The sequence below is a fragment of the Diorhabda sublineata genome, chromosome 1, assembly GCF_026230105.1.
Source record: "Diorhabda sublineata isolate icDioSubl1.1 chromosome 1, icDioSubl1.1, whole genome shotgun sequence".
Lineage (NCBI taxonomy): Eukaryota > Metazoa > Arthropoda > Insecta > Coleoptera > Chrysomelidae > Diorhabda > Diorhabda sublineata.
This window is the reverse complement of record NC_079474.1, coordinates 9,136,730-9,158,955: the sequence shown is the minus strand read 5'-3', so window position 1 is coordinate 9,158,955 and position 22,226 is coordinate 9,136,730. Positions and strand designations below refer to the sequence as shown.

At 30.8% G+C, this 22,226-nt stretch overlaps 1 protein-coding gene across 2 annotated transcripts in view; it reads right to left on the bottom strand.

Moving 5' to 3' along the window:
• LOC130449501 (metabotropic glutamate receptor 2) overlaps positions 1-22,226 on the bottom strand; it is a 566,135-nt gene that overhangs the window by 157,390 nt on the left and 386,519 nt on the right. For both annotated transcript variants that reach the window (XM_056787383.1, XM_056787390.1), the window contains exon 4: positions 13,732-13,874. In XM_056787383.1, coding sequence (XP_056643361.1) covers positions 13,732-13,874 — 143 coding nt within the window. The remainder of the gene's footprint in view (positions 1-13,731; positions 13,875-22,226) is intronic.

Here is a 22,226-nt window from a genome sequence, read left to right as displayed (position 1 = left end):
TAAACAACAGCTATAATTGTTTCCCTACACAAGGGTGGCGAAAAAATAACTCTAGTAACTATTGTCTTATTGCATATTCACCAATCTTATCGATGATATTACCTTTTCTTTTCAAATATAAAATCTTGAAAGCCCCACTAATGACGCCATGTATTCTTTTCTTTTCACGGCTTCGGCGTTGTGTGATTTCGCTAAGTCCTTCGATTGTGTCGAATATGAAATCCTGATTAGGAAACTAGAGTATCATGGTTTCCAACGTATTCCTTTAAAATGGTTTGTATCTTACCTCGAATGAAAAAACTGGTGAAAGTTGTTGGTAAAGTTTCGAGTAATTTACCAGCTGTCAGTGATTCTCTTTTAGGATCAATTCTTTTCTGGTATACATTAATGATGTCACCGACTTACGAATTAATGGTATATTCACTTTATTTGCCGGTGACTCCAGTGTAACCTGCAGGTGTCCATATTTACAAAATCTACATTATACAATAGGCAAAGATCTCATTATTATTAAGTCCCGGTCTGACGCAAACGGGCTCTGCGTGAACACTGAGAAAAATTTTTTTATACTACAAAGGAGATTTGCAACCTAAAAAACAACAAGGACTTAATACTATCTTCGAGTTCGATCATTTTTCTAGGTCATTCAGTGGTCTGTACATGTAGACAAAAAATATCCTATGCTTGTTTTATTATTAAATGTGCCTCCAAACAGCTCTATTCCCGTATTACCTTAACAACTACTCGTTGATCGAACGCATCTTCGTTATGATTTGCCTTTCTGGGGGTCTTGTAGTTTGCACCTCTTCAATTCTATTTTTAAATTACAAAAAAGAGCTCAAGTAGTAGAACGCATTGCAAATTCTATTTTAAATAATAAAAATTTTTAACTTTCTCCGATCTCATCATTCTAGAATCCGTATGTTTGGTTAGCAAATACTTTCACAATTCAACTGAGAGACCAATTTATAGTTACGCTACTATAAGAAAAAATTTGAACATTTACTCAAAAATAGATAATTCTGATCTAGTAGAAAATTCCATTACCCTAAATGCCAAAAAATTCATCAATCAGCTACCTTCAGAATTAAAAGCGGCAAGTACATTTAATATAACTTCCAAAAATTGACAAAGTCATTTCTGCTTGAAATACCTTATTATTTTGTGATAAAATTCTACAATCTACCATTGACGTAATTCAATATTTAGTGACATTGAAGCTTATTTTTTTTTCTTTCTCAACTATGAGGGGGACGACTAGAAAGTTTTTATAAAAAAAATGTAAGTCCGGATCTGCTTAGCTGATTTTTACAAACTTAATGTTAACTTAAACTTTTATGCTTCTATTCAAATTTGTTGAGATAAATTGCAATATCTATAATACATGAAACAACGTCCTGTAGCATTCATGCTGCTTTTTGAATTGCTTAAAATGTATGTATTTTGTATTGCTGGATAAAAGCTCTTTCAAACAACATCAAGTAAAATGCGCAGAATGTGTTGAAGAATTTGAGATTTGTATATAAAGTACCATTGAATTGTGCGAATTTCAACAAAGTTTGCTTTAACAATATTTTATTCTCAAATACTAGTGGTGGACCTAAAATTAAGAAAATAATTTTCACGTATTTTTTATGGCTATTTCTGTTATAATTTGTTATGTTATCTGTTTCTATAGTAGTTTGGTAAAATCAATTGAGGCCATGAAAATATGTAATGTATCTATTGTTTCATTATAGAATTGATATTTTATTCTATCAAACATTTGAACTCTTCTTCAACGCCTTTCTAACAGAAGCTGCACATTTTCTTTACTCCATTAGCGACCAATTTGAATGATTCTACCAACTTCAAAAGACGATATCGAATATAGTTGAGTTTGATTAAATTCGTATGCCAAAAACCTTCTCTTTTAATCTATGATCAAGCTTTTTAAAGACCTCTCGCGTTTTTTGATTCCAGAATTAAGCAGCTGTTTTCCTTTTATCAATCAATTATTAAGTAGATGTTCATCTATTTGATCCAATAAAGACAATATACATAATCTTTCAAAGATTTTATCTGATAAATTGATAGGATTAAACACTGTTGGAAAATTATCTAGACTTCGATGTCTCCCAAAATATTTGCCATTAATCAGTGTGATTCCCCTCGCTCTTTTCCAATAAGAACACATTTATCAATCTGATTGAAAATTGTCTACTTTAGTCTGGAAGTTCGTATAAAATTGAAGTGTTTATAAATATTAAGGATTTTTTTGGAAGCATTGAAAAGTAGAATGTTAAATTTTGATATTCTGATTTCACAACATAAAAAATTATTTCTGTTATAGCTGTAGAAGATGGCAAGGTTTCTGAGGATTATATATTGTAGGTACTTATTCGATTTCTTCACCATCTGTATTCGTAGAATTCATTAAGTCTTCCGTTACTTCAAATTTGATGCAAAGAAGACGCAACCATTAGTCTTTAGGATCCTTAAATGAATATCCTAGTTCAATGTTAAGTTCTCGGCATGCCGGGTAAAACATTTTCGGTTTCAGCTTCAATCACTGCATCTTCCTTACACCGCATACGAATACTACGCTAATCATATTGAGTCCTAAACGGTATTATTTGATCTATCGATGCTATTTCCACTGTTATAATATACAATATAAGGTTGAATGAAAAGAAATCTTATTCCTTTTGGTGCTGGAATGTCTTGTAAAATTAATACAAGCTTTATCTTAAATTATAATATTTGAGTTGATACTCGAGATATTACAAGGGTAGTCAATAAGATGTAGAGGCTGGGAACGCTGCTGGATAATAACAAACGGCAACGTGTGGAAGCGGCTCACGAACTTCTTCATGCTTACAAAACCGATGACGAGGAGACAATGGAGACGATTCCTGGGTCCATTACCAAATCCATGCTCTCCGGAGCCGAAGAAGCTTAAGCAAATTCTATCTGCCGGTAAAGTGATGAAAAGTTTGGGAAAGGAAAAGTTTGTTATTGTGCTAATAGGGATAGCTAATGTAAAACGTCAAAGAACCTTCGGCGCATGAATCAAAGTTAGCCCCAGAGATTATCATCTTTTCTTCAAAATTCAACAAAAACTTATGAGGTGCGCATTTCACAACCGACAAAGAGCTGAAAAAGATGGTACATCACTTGCATTTATGTTGAAAAATAGAAGGAAATATGTATTATTCAATTCTAATGAACTTGTTATTTATTGTGAAAATCAGTTGGAAAACTTGTTTCATGGACAAGACTCGTATATCTTCATTTGTTAATATACTAGGGATCCTGGAGAGAAGTACTTTGTCGAATTTTTTAATTAGTTCAATGGGGTATCTAATAATATTTCCCCCAATTTCAGATTTATTAGTACTCAAGTTCAATTTTATTGCTAAAAACTGGAAATAATAACTTCCATTTTTGTTTCAATATAACAAATATTTTCCATATTGACTTTGTAGTTGTCAATCATTGGGAACTTGTCATTTCATTTACCAACCCCTTAAGCAGAAAAAACTTTATTGATAGAGGGATGTGAAATTGGTTTGGTGAATATGGAAATACACGTTCGATTTATGAGAGAAAAAAGTCAATAGCTGTAAAATGAAAAAAATTATATTGGAAGTATAGCCAATAAAAACAGAAATTTGGGATATTAAACAGTAAACGCCCTGCAATAGGCAACTTTTTAGATATATTTTATGATTTTGAATGGCATTGTCTTTCATAAAAGCTTCTACAGTGTTCTACATAATGAAACATTCACTTGTTTTCATAGCCAATAGAAAAAAGTTTGCATAAGAGTTGAGTGATTATACTTGGAACATTTTAAGTAATATTTGACATATTGAATATTCAAATTGATTTCTCATTGAAAAAACAAACTGTTATTTCCTTCTATTTCAATGACGCTATTGTATTTTCGAGAGCATTCTAACAAAATTTTAATGGGTATATAATATGAACAACACCACCATTGACGAATCTGTAAAATGCTTAGTGCTTGTTGTGGACAATTCCTTGCCGTCTTATCTAAAAAATTAAATTCCACCTGTTTTGCGCTAAGATCAGAACTGAACTTATCCATCTCAGCAACAGTCTATTATGCCCTTATTGACTCGCATCTCCTATGCGGGTACGTGTGGTGCGACTCAATTTGAGAGAATCTTCAGAGACTAAACAACAGGGCTCACTGCAGTGATTTCTTAAGAAGATTAGAAATTCTGACTCTTCTTTCCTTATTCATCTTTGAATCTGTTTGCCTAATTCGTAAGCACGCTTCTCTAATTTCAAAAAGATCGTTGCACGGCTATCCACTTAGGAACGAGGAGCACGACCGATACCTACCTACTCCACGTTCAGAATTAGTTAAGGGCTCAATATTTTACAATGCAAAAAAACGCAAAATCACTTGCCAATTTCCCACATTATATTATATATGGATTCACCTACGACTAATTACGTATCAACTATAATTTTGTTCCTCAAGTGGTTTTCTTCTACATATTCAAATTTTATTTTATTCTCATCATTATTAAGTTATTTATATGTTTGTTTTTTAGTTTTTACAAGCTTTTGTCTACAATTATACAATATATACAAGTATACAATTTTGTCTGCAATTATATGGAAACTTGTTATGAAAAAATGTATGTAAATTTGATTCTGCGCAACCAATTTTCATAAGCTTGTTTGACAGAGCTTTTGTTCAGCAATTCAAAATATATAAATTCCAAGCAATTTAATTAGCAACGTGAATGCGACATTGTTTCATATATTTTAAATATGGTTGTTTCTCTTTAATTGGATCTTTCTAAAGTTAACCAAATAAAAATTCAAATAGTGAAAACTACATGGCGATATATTTTATCTCTCCTACAATATTTCAAGGAATATGTAATTGATGATAATTAAAATTTGATATGGATGAAAAGTTCTTACATTGACGTACATGAAGTAATTTAAACTGTTCTCATAATAATCTTATTGTTTCTAAAAGGGGTTATGTAAATATGCCGCACATCTTACAACTAACACCTTAGATTCAAAATGTCATCTATCATTTTCTATACATGAAATTAGTCGCTGACGAATGGATAGGATAGTAATTTCAATTTCTGCTATTGGAATCCTTTATTATTGCCTGTCGTTTTATCATTTTTTACAGTGGGTCTTTTTATATGAATAAAATCTGTTCTGACCCCAGAAATACAAATCTAAGAAATTCATGTCCAGATATCTGGGTGGCCAAATAAATGAACGCTCACGTCCTATCCACTTATTGGGGTATGTTTGATTTGAAAAACGCTGAATATATATGCAATAATATGCCGTTAACTATTATGTGAGAAAATGCCACGAGGAATGGCTAAGAGTATGTCTTCTAAAAGAAGTGGCGATTCGTTTCTCAAAAGGTCTAAATATTTTTCTCCGCCAACTGTCCTATCAGAAAAAATGACCTTATCATTTGTCCACTTAGAATCCCGCACCACACAAAATTCGTGAAAGTATTTCTGGATCATATAGTCAGAATTTCAAACATTCAGACTATGATGTGGAACCATATGATATGGGTGCAATCTCACCGTTCACACATGTTTCAAAATATCTGAGGACAGAAAAAAGATATCGACATGCGATTTTCTCTAATTCAATAATAATTTAGTTTTCTTTTGAAAGACCTCAAACTTATATGCTTCTATCAAACTTTGTCATCGCCGTTTAGCACTCACGTTGCTAATTCTATTGTTAAGAATTCATATATTTTGTATCACTGGAGAAAACTTTTTTCAATTTTATAAAATTTGGGTAAGCAGATAACAGCAGACACTGAAACTGGATTTTGAGCATTTTTTAATGCCAAGGCTCCTACTCTCCCTCACCTCTCATTTTAATAGATAATCTAAAACTTAAAAATACAAAATGCGTAGAATTTGTTCGAGGATTCGATTATCATATAAAAAGTGCCACTGAAATTGGCAAATTTCAAATTTTTTTTTAAATTCATAGTTTCAGATATGCCCTCTAATGGTAGAATAGAAAATCTGAATATAATTATCACCACTTGCTTTGCAAGGCTATTTCTTTATTATTCTTTTTCCCTGAAATTGTAATATAATCCATTCCTGAGATATTGCCGATGACCGCTTTTAGATGCCACATGGTACAAGAAGAAACTCGTTTGGGAGATATTTGTAATAAGTATTCATAAAAAATACTGAAAAAAATGGAGTATGATATTCTCAACTACCTGACGAAAACTTTGAAATTATACGAGGGTGGTTTGACTGAAGAGTGATTTTTCAACTGCTGAAAACACTTGACTGTATAGTTGACTTCCGCCATTTTTCTGATGTCATGTATTGAAATTTCATATAAATCTGATGTTCATCTGAGCGTCCAAGAGCATTATTTACTGTCAAAACTCTAGGAATGGTTAATGAAATCTACACATTTGTACTTGGATATATTAATCTCATATATTTAGATGTAAATGAAGTTGCTTTCTTTTAAGTGTCAATATTAAGAAATGATGATTTCAAGTGTTAAATAAACATTATTTTTCACGTAGAAAAGCAATTAATGGAACTGTAGAAAAGCTAAGTTAATATTATCCTGAAAGTGTTCCATCTAATCAAAGTAGTTCTCTGCTTTTGAAAGCTACAATATGAATACGGATGAGGCTCAATTCCCGGGACCGTTATTTACCGTATTAGGACAATATATTCCACCAAACAGTAATTTTTTATTACATTAAATATGGTTTCGTATAATTGGAAGCTAGAAAAGTAACCTATGAAGTAAGTAAAAAACATTATTTAAATTTGTTCGATTCTTATGCGAACTAAACATAAAAAGTTCTATACCAATAAAGAACTTGGCTGTTAGTTTGGATATATTAGGCGAGTTACCTAAAACATGAGTTGTATACAAAAGTTAATTTCATTAAATAAAATTTTTACTGGATCTTCGCGACGAATCAACAAACAAAAATCGCCACGTATTGCTTCCGACCATTTTCCGTTGTAACACCTCAGAATGTTTGATAAGTGAGCTTAGATCAAATCTGTTGCTGTGTTTATCAGATACTGCTTCAGAATTTTCGGGAAATATGAGAAACTAAAAATTGAATTTAAATGATATTTTGTGGATATTTTAAACCAAGTTAGAATTGGATGATTTCTTTGTAGTTCTCACTTTTCTTGATTTCAACTAAATTATGACATATTCCTATAAAAGCGGTCAGCTTAATTTGAAAATATGTGTCTTTCAAAAGATCACCTACAAATATACCCTTTTAATTTGGTTTCGCTGATTCGAAAAATTCGATATCGAGATTTCTTGATTCTCATTCAAGGCTCTAATAAATTTTTCAATTTAAGTTGAGTTTATCAAGTTATCTTCTCATCAGCATCATTACAAATTACCAAATCATATTATTTGGTTAATAAACTCATTCTTCTTGTCGATCACGAAAATAAAAGGCCCTGGTATTTTCATGTAACAGATTATATTGTTTTAACCTCCATTCCAGAAAGATATAGAGGAAGTATTTGATTGATCAACTTGCTGAATTTTGCGGAATTTCTGTACAGATGGAATATTCGAATATAGTTTAGTTTTTGTTTTCTTATACCCATTTGCTGAAGTTAAAATTATGGTGTGTGAGAATTGCCTGGTTTTATAACTTCTTTCGAGGCAACCTTGTCCTGAAACTGCAGTATACTTTCGGAAACTAATTTTTTCTCTATCATCGAAAGAAATCCTAATACTTTCAAATTAAGTTTTGTTTGGTTTTATTTTAATCTATAGCTGCAATTACATATAAATTTTCGTAGAATTTACTATGTGATTTGAAACACCAAAAAACTAGGTTAAAATCACCAACAACTTTTTATCAAATTGAGCAATACGAAGTCAACAGCGAGGACTGCGGAAGCATATCCATTAGTATAAATATATCTTAGTATGAATATATCATCAGTCGATATTGTTGTTTCTTTTCTATCAAGTTGTTTTGCATGGAAAACTACGATGCAAAAATAACTCACAGAATACTGAATTTCGAGGAATAGAAAAAAATTGGAAAAAAGATATACGTGATAGCAAACAATAGAAAGCAGATTTAGACTTAGCATGTTGAGCTCATATTCATCATATTTTCGTTTAAAAGGATTTTGTTGCAAACCAGTATAATTAAAAAAATCAGTTCTCTATACGTATCACAACAAGAGGTAGGTATTTATGATTATAGAACACAGAACAGAAAAAAAATCTGAATATTTCGATTTCAGAGATTGTTTTCAACACCAGTTATCTGAACGCGAATAACCATTTGTTTCTGTTTTTTATTTTGCAAGCATGTCGTATCAAACACTGGGGTAATTAGCGACAAGAATTATAAAGATAGATTTGTGTTAATATAATATGTCGTTTAAATATTTGAAAATATTTTGAATATTATAATGTTTGCCGATTGTTTCTCTGTACTGTTATTGAGGTTATTGTCTTTGTTGGAATTATTACATTTATAATTGTACTCCTGTGTATCGTTATATATGAATTGAATCTAAATCTTTGCCAGATAGATTATATAGAACTGGGCATCTATTTTTGAAACAACATACATTGTCCAAAATGATCTTGATCTATCTATACGAAAACTGATTTAAATAACCATATTACGATATATGCATATCTTTTAAATTAAAAAAAAAAACAAAATCTATTGAAAATCAATGCAATTGACAAGCAACTAACCTCACTCAACATATAAAATTAAACCTCATTCATAACGACCTAACCTTCAAAATTTAGTGTCTCTCATAATCGAACCAATAAATATTCAGCTCTAATCATAACATAGTCTATTGTATTATATCGTTCATTAAAGGAGAAAATAACTACTTTCCTGGTTTTTTTCATGTGACTCTGCAACTATTAACTTGTTTATGTTTATCCACCAAGTGTATTTGTCAAATTTCTTGGAAACATGTCGATTCTTAAGATCTACAAAATAATTCATTGAGAAACATAGCTTTTGTTTAAATTCCATATTATCAAAATTCACTTAGCGCAAAATCTATGTTAAGTAACAGCTTTATAATCATTGCAATCTTCTTTATGAATGAATGAAACTTCTTGAGATATGTTACAAAGTTACAAAATATTGTTAACAATGTTTCCTGACATAATACATATATACTTGTTAGCACAAATTAGATTATATTTGTTTTCTTAGTCACAAAATTGCTTGGTATGTTGTTATATCCTGTACAATTCTGTTGCGACATAAATACCAAGAATTTCATTCAAATTTCTAGCGGTTTCGACCACCCTTGCAAACAGAGCAGTTTGAACAAGCATTAAAAATAAGGGCTCAATTCAAAAACGTACGTGTTTCCAATTACATTGACTCTATAATTTATTCAATTTTTCATGAAATCAAGTCATTTGACGATTTTCTTTCATTGGAAAATGAAGTTTGGTTTATTCAGAAAATGTAATTTCCTATGTCATTATTTCACTTGGAGAGAAAAATAATGTAATAATAAAATATAGAAAGAAGTGGAGCATGCTGTATAACAAAATAAGAAAATAAAAATAAAATACAATTAAGGAAAAATAAATTCAAAATTGGAAGATATTTTGATTTTTGTTCGCTTTATAATTTCAGAAAAAGTAGAGAATATGTCTAGAGAATACGTAATGGATTGAATACACAGTTAAACTAGCTTATGAAGCGAATGAATTGTCTCAAAAAGTGAAAACAGTCAATCTGACTAAAGAGCATGTTAAATCTCCAATTCATTCCATAAAATAGAAATTTTATAATATATTTTCTCTTTTGATGTGCTTATGCCATTATGTTCTATATTGAGTTTGTTACTAAAGTATTCTTTCCTCTTTTCCCCTTCTCATTATCTTTCTATTATTAGCAAGAATAACTACCTTTTCGATCGTTTTGTGTTCGTCATTTCAATTAAAATTTTTCACATTTTTCAGAGTTTTATAAGAGAGATTTCGACCACTGTAACTGATCATTTTCCTCCCAATCTCTTTCTACAAATTTTTACTATATTAATTAGTATTCTCATCCTCTCAGTATCTTTTCATATTTTCTTCTGTGGTTTTTAATACAAATAATTGTTGATACTTTTTCAATCTCCCCTGATATTTCTGTTCATTGTATTATCTCTGTATCCTCATAATATAATTTATTTGTCGATTTAAAAGATCTGTTTTTTGTTTCTGTTTGTACTATTTGATTTTTAAATTTTTGCAGCTAGTAACAGGTGGTCGCTTCCGATTTTTCCTCAATCTTCATCACTAAAACATAGATCATTTATATTATTGTCTATTCTGTAATAATATAGCATTATCGTGTATCTACTTTTGCTAATTAAATGAATTCATTATTCTAAAATTATCAGTAGTCTAGTAACCATCTACCATTATGGAGTGTTATTTCTTCTCCATATTTCTCAGTATCGCATTTATCATGTCACATATCCAAATTTTTATTTATTTCCGTCACACACTCTCATCTTTGTTTGATGCATTAACTACTATTACAGCCATTTTATTCTATTTTTCACTGTAACTAGTGTCACTATAGTGCCCTGATGTCTCTTTCAATTGAGTAATTAATATAATTTATTTGTCTGCTTTCACTTCAACTACTGCAGCTGCTCTATTACAGTCCGGCAAGGCACTTTATAGAGTAAGATGTAGTTTGCATTTATTCTTTTTCTTAATTTCCTTAACGGTTAATATGCTTCATTCATTTTTTGTGAGTTCTGCTTTTCCTTTTTTTGTTTTCCTTTTCTATTAATGGCATTTCTTCTTCTCCATTCTCTCTATTTATTTTTGTTCTTGATCATGTTCTCTTTATCTGTTATCTAGTTAAATTCAACATGACATTTTTTTTCACCAATTATTTTGGCCACTTCAATATCTAGTTCTATATTTTAGCTTTTTGTGAATAGCTCTACCGACATTTTAGGCGCTTGCTGGCTTTATAAAGTTATTCCTAGGTTTCTTAGTGAGTAGAAATGAACAAAAGCTGTTATCTCATCTCAGAATTTGTTCCTTCTTAGAAAATCCAGCAGAAAGGTTTATCATCGAAGAATTACTATTTGATAACACGGATTAAAATTAACTGATTTTTGTAATCATATTTACATATTTGTAGGCGACCGGAATTTTAATGAAACAGATCAGTTCCCTTTTGTCGATACTGTGACAACATTACTCCACTATACCTCTCGAAATTCTAGTTTAACGCAGGTTAAATATAAAATTTTTATTACTTGATGTATGCAATGCTGCAGCTCTGATTAAAATAATAGGAAAATATAAAATCCGAACTTTGTCAACCCTCATAAACCCGTGGTAAAAAATTTCATTAAATACTGAATGGGACGCAAATATACCCCAACATTTTTTAGGCTCATTATTATTTTTACTCTATGATTGAAGCGTTTTCAATTTAAAATACATTCTATTCATAAAAAATATATTTTTACATGAAAATGACGTGATTGATTAATCAGAGAACATATTTGGAAAATATACAATGAAATGATTAAATATAATGAAAACAGAAATATAATCTGGAAAAAGAACCAGAATAGAAAGATAATTCAATCAAACTTGTTAGAAACTGTTGTATTTTTAAATGTTCTGCTGAACTGATCACACCGAATATAATTTTCGAAGAAGCACACCTGTATCATAAACAGGTTGAGTTTTGGCAAAATAGTTAACATGGATTTTTTCAATGTAATGTAACGACTATTCTTGGCGCAACTCCAACAAAAGCATTTTTCTCCTAGATATCTAAATTGATGTTTTTCCAATTCTGGATTCTTCAGCATTTGAAATTTTCAGGCGTTGAAAGCAGTAGATGAAAAAATGTTGCCATTGGCCACCGATCACTTTTTCTTTGTGCCATAAATTCCTTGACTAATTCTTCTGTTGGGTCCATTGCATCCTTTGTTTTATTGTATTTTAAGTCAATGTCTGGGTTGTAATTAGTTTCCTCCCTGCTTATTTTGTCACCGTTATGTTTTGTTGATAAAAGAATACCTGCCGGATATATTTCATGGTATAAAGGAAACAAGGGTCTTATCTTTCATAGAAGCGAACATGCTTGAAAATCTCTTTCTCTGGTTCGGTATTAGAAGAACGTATTTTCGTTTGAGATTGGGCTCTATTCTTGGAAGGTTTTTGGTAATCATCTGTAGTGGGCTGGTTCCCCTGAAAAACAGCTTCATTTTGAGAGCTAAGTTGAAATTTCTGGAACCGTCAGTGATATTTATACTGAACATACCGTTGACACCACCGCTACACCAACACTCACATTTACACTATATGACGCGCGTTTCGATAACCAAATAATCGTCTTCAGAGAATGAAGGAAAACTAGAACATATCCACTTGGCTTACCTATTTTATACTAAATTTCCACCTTGGCGGGAACTTTGTCATTTATTCCTTAACCACTAAACTATAGTATGGGCTGTAAGGAATTGGTCCTTTATCCGTATTTAACCTTTTTCACATTAAGCACATCAAATGCGCTCAAATGCATCCAACAATTTATAATTAGATACCTTTCCTATCAATTTTACATTATTACTATTTATGTCATGATTATTACTGGCAACGTCATCGGAAATATCCGTTGGAGGTATTTCTATGTTAAATGCGACACACCGTATAAATATGGAGACTATCAAAATAGTCATCCTGAAAAATTTGTTGAATTTTTTCAGTAGTAACGCTTTTCCAGTTTTCGTTTCAGAAATGTGCGTAGTTTTGCTTGGTAGAAATTTATGCTTTTTGAACAAAATTTTTTATGTATAAAACTCTATGTGTGGAATTGTTTTTTATTATAATGTTCCAAGCGTATAGAAGCTATAAGAAAAGTGATCATACCATAGGAATTCCAGAAAAAATTAAATGGTCAGAATTGACTATATTGACTTAATAACGAAATGTGTCTCAGTTTCAATCAAAAATTCTGCCGTCAAGATATCAGTTTTTGTTAAAGAGTTGGTAAGTTTTATGTTTATTGAAATCTCCACTTTCCGATGGTGTGATAAAGATATCACCATCACCATGGTACATTTTCTTAGAAGAAGCAAAAAAACGTAAAAAACTACATATTTAGTTATTTAATGAAATTTTACACTCTAATTACACGAAAAACGTGAGATTCCATGTTACATGCATAAACATAAGTAATTGGAGTATATATTTTCAATAAATATTTAGAAATTGTACATATGGATGCAAGTTTTTTTCTCGTTTCTTTGACCTTTTTGAGTAAATTTGAGAGTTCGTCAGGGAGGACGGGAATTCGCAACTACAGATAAATATGTTAGATTAGTTCAGCTAGGAAGAGTCAGAAAATCACGCAGAATCGATGATTTTCTTTGCATTCTCTCATATATACATTTTAGCCCTCCCAACACTAGAAGGAATTTTTCAATTTCTTCAATTACCGCCTATTGAATAGTCGAAATTAATTTCAAATGAAATAATGATATCTCTTGGCTCGAAATTTATTAGGAGATAAATCTTTCAGGCGTGTGTTTTTTTAGAAATATAGAAACAATCGTTGAATTGGTTACAAATAGTAGTAATTGATCGTTTTCTGTCGTGTTAGATTGTTTTTCATGTAATAATGAATTTCCATACTGAAATTTGAATAGTTACCTGTGGAATCTTGAAAAGGCGCAGAAGATTGGCTACTTGAATAGAAGTAACGCTGGAAGCAGCTCCAACAACGCCCGATATCACTTTCCTAACCTGCGTCTTATTACAATGATATTCCGCACCGTCGATGTTACTGATAGAACCTGAAAACAAAATTTTCATCATAAAAAGTGATTCATTAGGAACCAGGAAAATTGATGTATATTCAATAGAAGTGGCGCAAAACTGTCACCCTAACATGTTCTTAGACTATAATTTTTTTGATAAATTAGATACTTTGGTATTTCTGTTTTGGATTTTGTTCATTTAAAATCTTAATTTCTTCTATATGAAGTAAAAAAAAAAAAAATTCAATATGTCGATAGTCTGTGGTTAGTTGTTTTGAACTCAAACATTCTTAAAATTTTACATTACTCGTACTGTGAAAACATAAGCTCCAGTTCCACTTTATCGTGTTGAGGTCGGAGAAAATCATTGAGTAGAATTCTGTAGCACTCGCAGTTTACAGTAGTCCTGTGATTATTCCAGTATAAATACTAAACGACTCAACTGGAAATTTGCCTTGTTTGTTTCAAAGTAGGTGACAAACGATTATGGCTAGCAGTTGGTGCACTTTCTAAACTTTGTAAAGGTTCTCCTCCAAAATTTTCTGTGAGGATCGCAAATTGATATCAAATTGTATAGAACTTCGATTTCTATTTCAATTTGTATCTTGTACCCATCTGTGTACCGTACTATCCCTTTTATACTCCCTTTTAGACTTTGTTCACATGCCTATATTCCTATTCTCACCCAAGTTCTTGTTATTGCATAAAAATTCTCGGGTCTTATCTTTAGGGTTCTTTCCTCTCAAGTTAAACTTTTTATATAGTTTGACACTTAGATTGAAATCTTTTTACATCTTATCTCTCATTAAAGTTATGGCTTTAGACCGGAGGTGCAATGTTATGGGCATAACTTACGGTGTACACCTTTACCCTTTCTATCTCGACAAACAGATTGTCAATAACCATTGTCTGTTCGAGAAATTACTTGAGGCTTCTGCCAATGGGTAGTATTATTGATGTAGATCGATCTGGCAAGCTACGATATTTTGATAAAAAATTTATTACATCGGAAGAATTATAGTGAATATTTTCTTTAAAGGCTTAGTTATCAGAAATTCTCTTTTATCTTGAGTAGGCCAACCAGTTTTTAGAAATGAAAATTAGCTGTTAATACTACAAAAACTGGGTTTGCCTTGAATCTATTTATGATTGGGCTGGTTTTTTTACAATTCTCTTGGAAATTTTTTCGTTATGGTATTCAGTATAACTCAGTTCTCCAAAATTCTGTTGGTTAGGTTTGCAAAGTTTAGACCTATAGGCTTATTCCACCACAAATATAATTCTAAGAAATCTGTTTTAATTTATCCGCTTCCGTTCAACTTTCTAAGTGTGCAGAGGGTTAAATGTTTATTAAATTTCCCTGGAGTTGCGGTTCTAACTCATATAATGTTAATAGCTTGAGCTTCTCAAGTGTCCTTTTGTTACTTATATTCCAACTTGAAGAACCTTTCTACGATTGTGGTCTAGTCGACTGTCTCGCAAACGATTGTCAAGAGCGACCTCAACTCATTTTCAGTAGTGGTGCTAAGTAGAGAAAATAAATATTACTGTTAATAGAATCAAAACTTACGATGAGATATAATAAGTTAAGTAGTGTTCTAGTACTCACATAACTATTTTGTATAATTCAATTATAGAGATGTTCTAAGCCTAGATATACTTATTTACATCAGGCATTTGATTAAAAATTTTTTCATATAAAGGAATTTCTCATAAACATATTATGAACACTTTTATTTGATACATTTAAATCTGCTTTTTAGATAAAATTCCCTACGTGGGAAGATAATTTCTATAATAAGCTTTGAAATTCGTTTTTTCTTGATTTCGCCCTATTCTAATCAAATTCCAACTAAATTATATAACATTATTCACACGGTTGGTTCTTTTTATTTGAATTTGATTCCAGAATAAAGCTTTATATATTTTTCAATCCTCTTATAATTGATGCTTACGAATGATGAAATATTTATTTTATTTTTTTATTTGAATGAATATCATATTTTAGAACTGTTTCTCACGTCTTCTAAGATATTCAATCAAAAACGAATATTTACACAAGCAATCAAAGACTTTTTTAAACGGTTAGAATGTGCCACACGTTTATTGGGAAAGCGTCAAGGATTTAAAAACATTATTGTCAAAAGCTTATATTTCTATTCAGGGAATATTTTCAGTGAACAAAAAATAATTAAGTGAAAAATATTTGAATGAATTTCTCTACTTTTGAATATTTTGAGATGGGATACGGTATATATATCAAGATCAACATTATGATGAAAATAAATCGTGAGATGAATATCAGACAAATGGGATACTAATTCAACCGTTGAAAATATGGAGAGGAAATAAATGAAGTGAAAAATTAATTGGTATACGAGTAGTTATGGTTATAACTTCATGATAGGATATTTATTGCTAGTATTAAATATACAGTATGGTCAGATAAGCAAATTATTTGTCTTGAGTTTTCGGATTTGCATATTTTACAATAGAGCGACTAAAACAATTTGTGAGAAATATTTTCAGATTTCGAAGATGCTCATTGTTAACGTACCAATGAAAATTAAATGATGGCACTAATACCTACAATGTTTTTGTTTTCAATAAACAGCTGTAACTCCTATCTTGACTTGTTACGAAAATCATTTGATGTTCAACAATAATACAACCGTGATAGATCTAGCATCTAAAGTTGTTGCTCCAGTGCGTTTTCGATATAAAAAAAGGAAATTTAAAAACTCTCCTAAAACAATAAGAGCCATAATCTGTCTTTTTTCAATAATAATAATATATCCAAGTGAATAGTTAAAACAGTATCTTGATATGTTGTTCGCGGCCTAAAATATCGAAGAAAGAATATTTAGTTATAATTCATCTGTTCTTCCACCATAAAATGTAGCAAAGAATACAATAATAATAGTTTTCGTATTAACAAAAACCTTTATAAGAAACGAAAGAGGCACCAAATAATAAGTCTGCTTGATCAAGAAAGTCTTCACATTCTTTCAATTCAATCAATTCATTCTTTCACATTCAAGTAATTGAAAGATTTAGTTTGATTTCAATTCATTGCAGTAGTTTCTCCCAGTATTCAACACATCTAGTAATTTTTATTTGCTTTCTAGGTCTTAGTTTAATTTACTATTTTTGTCTTTATTGTTATTAAGTATTTAAATTCATCGAGGATGATGGCTTCATGGAGACCATTTGAGGTAGACTGTACAGTGTCAATTTAATCTATTTTGTTAGTGATAGAGTAATAAAATGATGAAGCATTCGTAATCCATAGGCCTATCACTACTGTTAATAGAAAGTTGAAATATTTTTTCACGTTATACATCGAGTATTTTCATATGAACTGAGATGAATATAATCAATATATTGAGTGTTCACTTCTATTTTTACCTGTCCACAACTTCCAAACAGCTGAAGGTTAATAAGTACATTTTATCACAAGGTATGACGAGCATTGTGTCATACTGGTTATATAGGCAAAAGAGTTTTAACTTTGATTTTTGAACAACTCCACGTTCCCAAGGAAATTTCAATATATAACCTCATCAGTAGGTAGATCACAAGATAAAGATTAACTATTGCAACTTATATTAACAATGAGAGCCTTGATCATTTTATTAGTAATATTGTTAAACTTTCACTTCTTCAATCGTATGATTTACTGCTTTTTATTAGTATTGCATTCCATTATTGACAGCCTTAAAAAGGAATTGTTGAATATCACTCATTTCGAAAGAATTATTTTTTCTCGAATCTTCCTCCTTTATCTCTGTTCATACAAGTTCAATCGGGTTCAATTCGCAATGGTATCTAACCACTGTCATTCCACGATTTTTTGCAATTTATTTTTTTTATCAGTTGGTTGTAGGTAAAACCGTTTAAACTGTCTATTATTATCACCCTGCACCCCTTTCCTGTTTTTAAATTTGAACCAAGAGATGGATTGAACACGCTATTTACACTACCACTACTCCAATTATCACAATTACACATTTCGATGGCAGTTTATTTCAGTCTCTTATCAAAACTCGCATCGGACAGTGTGAGTGTGAGTGTTCGCGTAGTGGTACTGTAAACAGTGTGTTCAGTATGAATATCTCCTACGGTTTCAACAATTGACACTATCTTGTCAAAATTTTTTTTTGGTGTATGGAACATGAATCAATATGTTCCATATAACTTCCATTTCTTTTTTTTTATTAGGTAATATATCTTACATACCATATCGTCTCTATCTATTGAGACAGATATTCTGGAATGCTTTTTCCGGCGAAAACTTAGTTCAAAAGTTTCCATAATGTGCTTCTACTTGGTAGAGCGTAATCCTTATCATCTCGAATCGTGATATTGTCAGAATTTTTTTACTAAGAAATAACGCTTGTCTCACTTTCAAATGATTTTCTACCTGAAATTTTAGTTTTTCTAGAACTTCACGTACTGTGTGAAACTCGCCACATTTCTCGTTTATTAACTCGGCAAATCGAATTTTTCTTGATGCCAAGTTCGATTAACTAGTTCCACTGTGTCAACTCTTTCACATAAATGTTTGTTAATGATTTATTCAAAATAATAAAATATTAAAGAATGGATTTTTCGGCGTCCACGCAGCCCTTCCAATTTTTTCTATTATCATACTAAAATTCACAATAGATTGCACACAGCACTTCACAAAATCGTTTTTTCGGTGAACTTTATTGGAAACCGATTCTTGGAATTAAAATAAAAAAGAATTATAACTTTTTTTGGCAAAGTACTTAACCTTTAATGTGGCTACGCAATTTTTAACACAAAGGACTTTTCACCAGTAAGAACTTTTTTCTATTACAATTTATGAAAATTTTATATTATTTTGTAATTATGTTTATAATGACCGTACTCGGTTTTGGATTAGTGGGTAGGTTTTATTACTTTCTCGTATATAAAAAAATACTCTGGTGAAATTTCAAAATCATGCATGGATATAATATCCGATCAACATCTAACTAGTATGGACAAACATGTAACGGTTTGATTTTTCATTTTATTTTCAATAAAATTTCTGAATTAATTTTGTACATGCATTAAATATATACGGGGTGTCCCACAACGAGTTGAAACTATCCCTATATGGCAAATACTTATAGTAAAATCATGAAAATTTTTACGTTTGGGTTTTCGGATACGGTCTTTCAACTAAAATATTGTCAAAGACTTCCGGTTCTACCCATACCCTGTATATTAATACATTTTTAAATTTGCGTTAAATTTTAGTATATTTTTGTCTAAAAACTTTTTTCGAAAATTCATAGTTTTTAAGTTATTAATTATTTTGTAAAAAATTTTACCGTTGCATATCCTTATAAATTATTGTTTTACGAGGATACCCTTGAAAATATCGAAATGATTTCTATTCGGTTGTTCTTAACAAGGTTAGATGTATTTTAATCTTAGTTTATAAATATCACATTTCTTTATTTTTTTAAATAGAGCCACACGGTTTTTTCTATTTTAATGCATTAGGGGTAGAAAATTAGGCAAATTCATGTATACTTTCCTATACCTCACCTCACCGTAATCCAGATATGAAATGTTTTCTGTAAATTTTTAGAGATGCAGGTGTAGTCTAAATTTTATTTTGACCCGATGATAAAAGCACTGAGAAATAAAAAAGTATTTTTATTTATCTTGTCAAGGTCTGTGAAAAAAATCGAATGAAATTATATTTAATAATCCTATTCCAGCTTGTAGTCGTTCCCGAGATACTTGAGGTTTTAAATTTCGAAAATTGTTAAAATGTCTCATTTCAATTTATTAATGAAGAATGTAAATTTACTTTTAATACATTGTGAATGTGATAAAGTTGTTACAAAAACATGTGCGACGAATAAGCATAAGGGAGCAATTTTGAACATTTACTTTAAAACATTTTCCTTTGGCTTTCAATTTTCCATAAAATTTTGTAGCATATCTTATTATTGTTACAAATGGTTTAATCCATTTATCTTTTACTTGAAATGAACAGAATAGCTTCAAATTGTTAAGTATTCTTTTAACAATGTGAGATCTCGATCGGGGTCTATCTGGATATCTAACTGCAAGAAAGCATGTTCTTGTAACAACTTTGCCATATTTACCATGTATTAAAATCAAATTCACATAACCTTTTTTATTTCTTAGTGCCTGTATTAACGGGTCAAAATAAAATGAAAAAATAATTTATAAGGGTCTGGAACGGTCAAATTTAAAAAAAAAATAATAACTCAAGAAGTATGTATTTTTCGAAAAAAGTTCTAAATATAAATATTATACTAAAATTTCACGTAGATTTCAAAAATGTATTGATATACGGAGTGTTCTATTTGAAATAACAAAGTTACAGTATTTTGCCATATACAGATAGTTTTAACTCGTCGTGGGACACCCTATAATTAATATTGGATTCTTAATGAAATAATCGAATCAATAATGCTGGTGTCAACAATGAAAAATATCAATTATATGTTTATTGAAATCCACATTAACTTTGTATTCAACAAAGTACAATGAATACAAAGTTATGGGGAGATCGGTAACAAAGTGGCTGTTACATAATAACAATAATTATAAAAAAATGAGAAATATTTGACGAAAACTATAACAAGCGAATCAACATAAAACAAGATTATAATAAAAAATTATGTTGAAGCCAAACAATTCGAAAACTATCGTTATCGTTAATTAGATTATTTGACTTCTTTTCAAATTGGAGATTACCTTAAAGAGCGAATTAATTGTGCTGAAATTTGAACGAAGAAATATATTTCGAATATTGAGAGACGTTTTTAGTTTATACAGCTATTATAGAATATTTCATCGAACGATTTCTTAGGTAACGAATTGAAAAGAGAGGATTTATTGAATCATTTGCAAATTATGTTGAAGCAAAGTACTTCAAAAATTATGGCTTTTTTGAAATTAATAAATCACAAAAAATAGTTGGTGTTGTAATTAACAAGGAGCTTGGAGGAACGTGAATGATGGATTTGTCGTTGAAATTTTTATCTTGAATAATAAAGCAGAATACAAAATTTGCGCAGGATACGAGACATCAGGACCATAATATTTTATTTTTCCAGATTAACACGTTGTACATCTTAAGTATTTGGAGGTTTTCTACATGAATCGTCAGCATTTGTCAATGGATATCAAAGTCAGGTAGCTGTAGTGGATAATATGTAAGAGTTTTCTGAAAGGTTATAATTTTAAAATGGGTTTTACTATATTGATGAGGTAGTGTACGGTCGGAGTTTACAATTCCGGGACAACTCTTTTTACTGCAGAAATTGAAATTTTCCTCGTGGATTTTTCCTTCAGCTGCTGCCAGTCTCTGTTTTCAAATATTCGATCGCTCTTCTCGACGAATGCTGAAATATATGCACTATTGAGTTTACCGCCCACGTCTCCTCTACCACGAGAATCATTTAGATCGCAAATTGGAATTTTGCGGTATTTTGGATACAGTCAGTATGATCCGGAGTTCCAGCATTCCATTTTGTGGTCGAATGAAACAACCTTTAAGCTGAATTCTACGGTTAATCCTCACGTCGTCATTGATGAAAAATTAAACCTCCCTGGTATGTGTGGAAAAACATCCATCCGGAAGGTCCCGTGAGTCTGTAATTTTTAAGGGTCACGTGATGATATAAAGTTATCTATAAATGCTCGAAAATTTACGCGGGAAACGATCCAACACTCACGAATATCCGTTGTTCATGCAGGTTGGAGCTTCGGCGCAGTAAGGGTTATGTGTGCGGGAGTACCTTAATGCTCATTTGGTAGAATGGAAAGGCAGACGAGGATTCATTGAGTGGCCCACACGGTCATGTTACCTGACACCCTGTGGTGTGACACGAACCCTTCTTGACCTCTGAACTGCAATTGAAGAAGAATTTGAAATTCTTCACCAACAGCTTCACGTGCTTTATAGGACCCGCTTCTCCATTAAAAAATTGCCGTAAATGCATTGATCAAGATGAACATCAATTTGAACACTTACGGTAACCCTTTTTCGAATCCTTTTTGTAATTTCTTCAAATATATTATTGACGCTGACCACTGTATATTGCACATACCTCTGCTCTCTAATTCACGTATAAAATAACAAACTTTTTTGTATCGAAGTTTCACTTCTGAAAAAAAATTAACTTTTAAACCTCCAAATTGATGTTTATTATATTCGATCTTTTCCAAAATTAATTTCTTATTTTCAATTAGTAGCATATCGATATCGAAGGAAGATTATTACCATAATTTAGTCAAATATCGATAAATAAATGTCACTTTCTAATTTTGTATTGTATTTGCAAAACACATATATTGTTACTGAATATCAGACAGTTATCTTGTAAGGAA